This window comes from Anneissia japonica, unplaced genomic scaffold, assembly GCF_011630105.1.
Source record: "Anneissia japonica isolate Jap-2015-1 unplaced genomic scaffold, ASM1163010v1 scaffold1165_len1893470_cov193, whole genome shotgun sequence".
NCBI lineage: Eukaryota > Metazoa > Echinodermata > Crinoidea > Comatulida > Comatulidae > Anneissia > Anneissia japonica.
This window is the reverse complement of record NW_022709613.1, coordinates 1,307,308-1,316,704: the sequence shown is the minus strand read 5'-3', so window position 1 is coordinate 1,316,704 and position 9,397 is coordinate 1,307,308. Positions and strand designations below refer to the sequence as shown.

General features: G+C 32.6%; 1 protein-coding gene across 1 annotated transcript in view; it reads right to left on the bottom strand.

Moving 5' to 3' along the window:
- Positions 1-3,014: 3,014 nt before the first annotated feature.
- LOC117106879 (solute carrier organic anion transporter family member 2A1-like) overlaps positions 3,015-9,397 on the bottom strand; it is a 9,382-nt gene continuing 2,999 nt past the window's right edge. The window contains exons 5-9 of the mRNA XM_033248383.1: positions 7,303-7,480; positions 5,731-5,906; positions 5,380-5,444; positions 4,823-5,019; positions 3,015-4,141 (exon numbers count right to left, since the gene is read on the bottom strand). Coding sequence (XP_033104274.1) covers positions 4,067-4,141; positions 4,823-5,019; positions 5,380-5,444; positions 5,731-5,906; positions 7,303-7,480 — 691 coding nt within the window. The 3' untranslated portion in view covers positions 3,015-4,066. The remainder of the gene's footprint in view (positions 4,142-4,822; positions 5,020-5,379; positions 5,445-5,730; positions 5,907-7,302; positions 7,481-9,397) is intronic.

Sequence of the window (9,397 nt, the reverse complement as noted above, 5' to 3'; positions counted from 1 at the left end):
GATCGCTTAAAGTGTTAAATCGTATTTTAAGTGTCAGGAAATCGTTTGAGAACATCTAAAAAGATTACTAAAGGTGGCCCAATGTTGACGCCAGAAATGTGCTGACAGAGGGTCCGAATCAAGGGGCCAATTGGCCCCTTGATTCGGACCCTCAAATAGAGACTCGGTCAGGATTCCAGAATATGAAGTCCTTGGTAGGGTTCATGGAAGAGTTTTTATGGCTTACCATGGTTGAAATTTTTTCATATAGACAACAATATTAGTGATGCGCAATTTAAAAAAAAGAAACGTTATTTGGATAAGCAAATTAACATTTTTGGTCTGACGGGGAGTGAGAATTTCTGCTTTTGACCCCGCCCCAGTCCCACTGGCGGTGGCACCACTGGGTGATATGTGACGCCTACTAAACTTATTACGTTCTACTATTAAAATCCAGCAACACCGTACGAAGACATACACAATGACCCCAGTTACTGAAGTTAATGTTCTTCTGTCCGAAGCTAAAAATTTCTAAAATTAGAAACCTACAATAGATAAAACGTACTAAATAGAATTTTGAGTGTTTAAATTTGTTCATTTGGTAGCCTAGATGAATTTTGCCGTCTGACAAAAACAGAAATAATTTGAAAGTTATCGGGTATTTATGCTTATCCGAGAAGAGTTTGTTTTAACAAACGAACCATGATGAAGAGTGTCTTGATCCAGCGCCAGTGTTCGAACGCTCCTAAAAATCTTAAATTTGGACTAATAAATATGATAATGCTGGGTCTTATTTCAACGAGTGGTAAGATTTCCCCGACAAGAGCAAAGTGAGCGTCGCTTAAAATGCTTTAAAAGTGGTCCAGGGGGCGAAGCCCCGAAAATCTTAATAATTTAGGGGTTTCAAAGGCTTATTTAATCTATTTTAGAGTCTACTAATAATTACGTAGAAAATAAATAAAATTATTTTTTCTCTCCCCCCCCCCCCCCCCACCCGCTGGCGCTCCCTGGAAGAGTTTAATAAAAGGTTTACGAGGTTATGTTAATATGTTATTTATCCTTTATTTTCTAATAAAATATCCTAGTAGTAATTAACGAGCAAGATCTCGGCCGAATTTTAATTGTTAAATCTGCAGAAGGCGCGAAAACGTCAGTTGGATATTATTTGGAATCCGACATTACAAGCATGTTTAGCAAATTTAAAACATAGGCCTCTGTTTACGCTTATCTCTTCTTACAGAGAATATACCAACTGAAACATTTAAATAAAGATCCTAATATGGGTCCCTTTTTGGGAACTGGAAGCAGGTTGAGAATTTACCTAACTGTGGCGGATCCTAGAATTTTAAATAGAGGGGGCCGAGGGAAGGACTTTAGCAGATGGAGGGTCTATGACATCAGTCTCACCATGGTTTATGTCACCTGTCGACGGCCGGAAATTGCACTTTCAGACTTAAAATTTGAATGTAAATTTCTTTTTACAATTTTGACAAATGTAGGGGCCCCCGTAACGGCTGCCCCCCTTTGAATCAGCCACCTTGTAAGTTACCTGTTCCCTGTTATTTCGGTACGAGGTAGTGAACGCCAAAGTCGAAGTTGGATTGTTAGTTTAGTAATCTGAGACCACCTTTTTGTTTAGTGATAATTTTTGCAAGATTTCAATTGGTCGGCAGGTGTAAGTTAATAATAATTATGCCGTTAGTTCGAAGATACATGGCCAAGTGGTCTTAAGGAGCCTTGTTTAAAATTATCAAAACTGTTTTGATTGCTAATTTTGAGAAAGCATTATGAATATTTGTATTGGCCCTCCATAACACTTTAACAATTTCACAATGTTATTGACTGAAATATATTGTTTTTAACAGCAGATTCCCCAAATTATTCATTTTTCTGTTTATAAGAAATTTGGTAAAAGTATACAAATATTTAATATTACTTGTAATTAAAAGTTGCCAATATTATAAGATTTTTTTTTCAGTTATACAAGTTATTCCAATTTTCACTTATTAACCTATTTACAGTACTGTATTTACTTATCACCGGCTTTTCGACGAATATAAATAATAAATACATAATAATAAATATAAATTGCATATCTTACTATTACGGTATTTATTCGAATAAACGCCCCGGGTGTTTATGTAGAACATGGTTTTTGAGGGGACGTTTATTATTTTGTTTTATTGTAATATGGATACGTACGGTATATACTAAAGTAAACGCCTCTTAATTTCACTGTAAATGTGGAACTACAACACGTGATTACAGTCAAAATGTTATTGTGTGGTCATATAGCTGCCAAAAAAAAAACCAAAAAAAAAACGAAAGCTAAAGAATGTGCAGACCATCGCACTATAAGTTTGATGAGTCAAACCAGCAAGATTTTGCTCGGCATATTGATGAAGAGCAATGCTATATGTACCGGTATTGAAAGAGAAATAGAAGCCACTCAGTCAGGATTCAGACAGAATATGGGTACTAGAGAAGGAATATTCAATCTTAGAACCATCTTTGATAGTCTAAATACTCAACAAGCCATATGTATTATTGACTATGAAAAATGTATCCATTGGAGAATGTAATGTTTAATTACAGAATTTTAAACATTAAACAAACATTTTTCTATTCATGTCACATCTATTTGTATGCTATGTTGTTCTATTGTGAAAAAATATAATATACATGTACAGTATGCCTGTTCATATTCAAATAGTTTGTAACAACGTCGATTTGCAACAAAACTCACTTTTCGAACAATGAACTTTTCAAGAGTCACTCAAACTTAAAAACTCACCAATCAGAACAGTTACAGGAGCACGCGCTTGTCCCACAAGTACGTACATTTACGCTCTCGTTCTTCTTTTTTTTTGACTTCTAAGTTGGTTGTGTGACAACAACGTTCGTTCTGTTATATTTACATAATTATTTGATTACAGATTAGGAATATAAACATTTCTCTTAATCCAAATCAAAATAATTACGATATGATGAATAACAAAATCAGTAACAAAACAATAAAGAAACGTAACACTGAATAACATCACAAACCTGTTTATTAAAATGATAAATTGACAATAAAGTCAATGAATATATTATTGACAAAAATGTCAATGAATTTATTATTAGAATTTTTGTACAAAACCATAAATTGTTTTGAACCTTATTAAAAATAATATTAAAATAAATATTAATTTTAATCGTTTACATTATGGTCATAACAATTCATATCCCTGTATGTCGATTTTTATATATACCTGCTTTATTTATAGAGCGCATAAAACATTTTGTTACTATAAAAGCAATAAAACAAACTATGAGCCTAATTATGTGATGAATTGATTCTCAATCAATCATAGAAACACATTTTCATATAACTGAAAAATTCAGAAATTGAAAAAATGAAACTCAGAAAACAGAAATGTTGAAGGAATCTTTTATTGGATTAACTATCGGTAAAATAGGTCTACAACTACAAGCCTAACATAAGAGTATAGAACTGTAAGAGGTCCGATTCTCGTGGTTTTGTTGGATCGTAATCCATTTCAAAACGCAGGGCCTACTACCACGAAGGGGCCTGTCTTTCAAAAGATGATTTTCGAATTAACTCTATTCCAATGATTCGAATGCTAATAGAGCGCCCCTAACTTACCTTGCGTAGCACTTTTTTCACGTTTCATTGTGTGCATACCAAATACCTCTTGTAATTCTATACTCTTTGCTATAATGCATTTCTTATACTGCATACACTATGTAGGGCTATCTTAAATGAGAGAACCAGTATCAACGTAACATAGGTTGACTACCCAAAATAGAACATCATTTTTAACTTGTTAACAACTATATTTATTTATTTTATTTATTACCATTTTTAAAGAGAGTGACCTATCCAGTTACAAAATGAACTGATCATTTAGCGCCTTCGATAAAAGCATACATACATATATTTAAAACATTTAAAATATTGTAAATTCAAAACACAGAAAAAGGTAAAAAGGCCAACAATAAAAACAATACATAATAACAATAATACGATATAAAATGATAAATATGGATTTCCAATTTGTTATTGTAACCCTCCATTGATAAATCAAATACCAGTGGTGACGTCATCCATGTCATCCGGATTGCGTGTATCCAATGGAGAATGGGTTGCGGATATTTTCTGAAAATATAACGCAGAAACAGATAATTATTAAAAATAATACAGACCTTCAGTTAATTCTAATAAGATTCGCATGTGCCACAGTTAGCCTTCGTACACGTGGAGTTGCATGGCTTATCGGTTATGTGTTTTAGACTTTCATCATTTCGTTTAAATGTCAAAACCATTGTAAAAAGGAAAGTCATTCTTTATCTGTAATTGTAGATATATTAGAGAATTATTTTGCACGGCCTCATGGAGGGCGACTGGGAGAGGCTCTGAGAGTTGCTTAAAATGAACAAGAAAAGTGATACATCCAATTCAATCCAATCCAAACTTCGACTTAGGCGCATAAGAAGTCTCAATGCCACAATTTGAGGGAGTGCCCAGAATAAACTATATTATTATTGTCATCATCATCATCGCCATCAACTTCACCATATGACCATCAACATCAATGGCAACAGCATTCACCGTCACCATCATTTTTATTTTATCAGTGCTGCTGCTGCTGCTGATGATGATGATGAGGATGATGATGATGATAATCTAAAATGGTAATTACTTTTGAGATAATAATATATGAAGAGGAGCTCATGATAATGATAACTAATGACGACGATAGTGTTGATGGAGATTTTGTGTCAGTATACGGTACTGTAGGTAAATGATACATATGGTATTAAAGATAGTGATACTAACCCGATTTATTAAGAACATTGTAATAATGAAGAAAGACAATGATATGACATCTAGACCGATTTGTAGGCCAATATACCGCAGGCGATATGCATCTGTATCATACACCAAGCACGCCCCCTCTTGACCGCATACACTGGATCGTAAAAGGCAAGTTGATTGGATTACAGCTCCAAAGTAAATGGGAGCAGGTATCATACCTGAAAATATTCATTCAGTTATGCCTAGCGTGTGTGTTTTTTTTTTAATTTGTGTAAATAAACATTATCGATTTTCTCTTGCTATTATCCTTGTAATCGTGTGATTGCTTAAAGCCGGGTATATACCTCGAATTGTGAGTGCTCTCTCAATTATAATCACACAAACTATAGACCTTGAAAGGGAAGAGTAACGTAAGAGAAGGAGTTCTACCGACTATATAATAACTACCTTAATTTTGTTAAGTAATGGTAAAACGTACAGTTCTTATTTTACCAAAATGAGGTAAACGATTCTTCAATATGATACAATAATTATGGTAAACTTAATAGGAGAAATATTACAAAAGATAAGAAACCAACCAAGGACACGCATAATCAGCCCAAAACATCCTAATGCCAGTGGTCTGTCGTTCTTATCAACAGTTCTAGAATATAGAAGAAACAAATTTTACGGACATTAAACGATAACAATGTTCTTGTTTTAATTTTTACTTCTAATATAAATAATCTATTATTCGGCCATGTACATGTTTGAGAACTACATTTAGCAAATTCGGATTCATTGTCACTATGTTACTGTATTTCCTTTAATATAGTTGTTGTCCCAAAGGCCAGACGACAAGAAGTTTATTTGACGATTATGTAAATATTTAGTAAATTCTTTTTATAAAGAACGTCTTACATAAATAGAGAATTACTAGGTAGATTTACCTCATGATAAGCAAGAACATTGGATTGTATAAAATAGAACTCAATAAGCTCCAAACTATTGTAACAACCATGTATATCATCAAACCATGACTGCAGTTCCTGGGACAGGCTTCATTTATAGGCATTTTTTCAGAAGTCATATCTGCACTTGAAAAGCAGCTGCAATCGTCAAAAGCCTAAATTAACGTATGAATACAATTAAAAATGTTTCAGTATTATTTAAATATTTGATTAATTTGTCAGTCTCATTCTGCCCGACAGGAATGATCAAATTATTATAATGATAAAAGACAATTAAGGAGGTTTTTAACCTTTTAAAATTCTAAATTATCTATTTCAACGTTAATCTGCACCATGATAAAAAAAAAAAGAAGGTAGCCCTATAACTTCTGGCTATATATAATCATAGAGAAAATAGAACAGTTCTATTTTCTCAATGATATAATTAGGAAAACTAGGTTTACTACCTTGCAGTCAAATTGAATTATTAGAGCAAAACTAGTTATTATATATTTTTTTGTTATTTGAAGACCTTTGGCCCAAAATAAATTAAAAATAAAATAAAAAGTAGGTCCAAATTTTCTAAAAATGAGTCAACATTATTTAGTTCTTACATGTAAAATCTTTTGAAACTTTTTACAATAGCTAGGCCTTTTTGAGTGTGTAATATAAACGTATTTTAAAATGTCTTGATCATTACACGTAAAATAGGTCTTTTTCATAAATGTTTGGTGCTTAAATTTTAAATTAAATGAGTCCTGTTTTTAAAATATAGGTAAATTTTTTTTATTTCAATTTTAAAAATAGGTTCAATAACAGTAAATATACATTTGTAATCCAGAAAAAAGTTAGATGAGACATTCTCCACTCTCCTATTACCTGGAAAAAGCATTTGGAATATTATAGTAGGATAGGTTTGCTTATGGCCTACCGTAAAACTTCGAAATGAAGCCGAGTGGGCTTAATCTCGAGATGAAGCCCATCTCGAATTGAAGTCCCCACTTTAGTTGCAAAGTTAGCCTCGGAAAGAAGCCCATCTTGAAAAGCCCATGGGCTTCTTTACAAGATAGCATAGACTTTTTTTCGAGATAGTACAGTATACACTGTACGGTACATGAATTTCAAACAAAAAAAATTTAATCAAAAACAAGCTTGGTTTATACAGTAGTTTAGGTGATTTAATGGCAGTTAAATACACTCCAAGATACGGAGTGATGTTACAATGGCCGTATTATTGTTTTATAGAACAAATTCGCAAAATTTACAGTATTCATTTAAAAAAAAGCCCCCTCTTTACTTTGCGAAAGTAGCCTCGAAAAGAAGGCCATCTTGAAATGAAGCCCAGCTTGAAAAGAATCCCATCTAAAGTTCGCAAAACAAAAACAAAAAAGCCCAGGGCTTCAATTCGAGGTTTTACAGTATCATGTCAGGCTTACTAAGCAAGCACTCTTTGTGTTTTAGTTTGCAAGATGGACCATTGCATACATACAACAGTCATGTTTTGACAGTATGATATTGTTATCATACCTTTAATAAAAGATATACTGTAAATGCTTATAAAAAAAATCTCACAGATACATTCCTATCGTTGGTTATGTTCGATTCAGCAACCGCCATAATACAACCTGCGTGACAAGGCGACAAATACGTAGTTAAACCATCGGATCCACAAATCGGTTGGTAAACATTACTTGGACACGAACAGTTTTCATTGCATGGTCCACTAGCAACAACGGTCGAATTATTTTCCCTAGTAATGACAATTTATTTTAAGAATTTTATTGATATACACGAAATTGATATGGATTTTTAATGCTTATAGCAACAAACGTACGTAAACATGTGTTTGTTGGACATGTGTGTATTCCTTGCTGCATTCGGATTGGTTTGTTTAATAGACCCTTCGGAAAGATTCTATACAGTAACTGTACAGTATTCTATCATGGAGGAATTAGTTTTATTTCCTCTATATTATGCCTCTGTTGATTGCCAACAAAGTAGGGTAGGGATAATAAAAAATTTAAAAAAAAAAAAAAAAAAAAAAAAACCCAAAAAAACAGGCCTATTCAAATTGTAGGTATCACAGTATTAAAATAACTTACGGTTGCTAAAATTAAACAAAGTGAGTTGAGTTGCCGGATGAATACCAAAGATCTTATAAACATAAGATAGCTTTTTTTGCGACTTAGTATGGACAGCGTATTAGAATTCATATATAATCGAATATTTGCGCGCGTGCGTGCTAGGGTAAATTCCGTGCTCTCGTAAATTATTGGAATGAATTGGAATTTTTTTCATTTATCGTTAATTCGTCACATTTTAATTAACGAAGACCGAAGACCCGACGCATTTTAATTAATTGTAATCTTTTCTTTTGTTTTAATTGTTTATAATAGTAATATATATATAGGCATATATATATATATATATATATATATATATATTATATATATATATATATATATAATATTTAAATTGCGAGACCTATCTCCTGGCCTAGGCCTATATGGTAATTATATATTATAGGCCAAATCAATATTTGTATATTAGGCCCCTATAGGCAAGCTATTACGTTACAACTAAAAATTAAATGAAAATATATATATTATATATTATAGATAAATCTAACGGAGAGTTAAATAGGCAATTTAACCATTAGGATGCGTACCAGTACTCAAGTACAAATAGTGTGAATGTCACTCCTAAAATGACATGGCAATTTTATAATTACTATAACTTTATTTTGGAAACGACGCTTTTAAAACAGCAGACACGCTCTTGCAGTGTGTTCATAAAAGTAACATACTGTACAGCCATAATACATTTTTAAAACAGAGACTTTTAATACAATAATATACGTTACAAAATTACACAAGTTGAATATATCACAGATCCTGTATTTCATTTATTACTCACAATTTATAACATTTACAGCAAAGCACAATTTGTATATTGCGGCCAACTGACCTATCCTATTTTAATATTTATAAATAATAATAATCAAATTAATAACATTAGATTTGTATAGGGCTCGCTCATATTCTAATTTAAATTTATTTGCAAAAATAACAGGAGCTACTTAAGGGTCTATATGGCAGGATTGCCTAATTGAAGAATGCTTGCCATCGAAGGGCTCTCTCGGTCTATCGGCGAGGATTAAAGAACTGCTCAAAAATAGTAAATTATTACAGTATTTATAATATGAAATTGGATATAAAGTAGTGAAATCATTAAAAAAATTCTATAAATAGAGTTACATGAAATTTGACTGCTAAAAAGATTAAATGGAATTAAACTATACAGGAGGCCGCTAACTGTATTATACAATAGACCTTTCCGGAGTGTCAATCAAACTTATCAACTGACTAATCAGAACAACGCTAGGAATACGCGCGCGTCTCACAAACACACGTGTTGTCCCACAAACGCACGTGTTCGCGTATGTTTTAACCATAGAGCTATTAAACAACTAGAGTGCTGACAAGATGGCGCAGCAATGCAGAGTTATGTATGTGTACCATCCAAGATGGCCGTCGTATTAAAGCGCCACCTTCAGGCTCAGTATACATATTATTACATATTAATAAGCCCTCTGACTGACTATTATTTCATTAATGATAATGAATAATGGTAATAACAAATTATTAAACTATTGTAGCCAAAACGA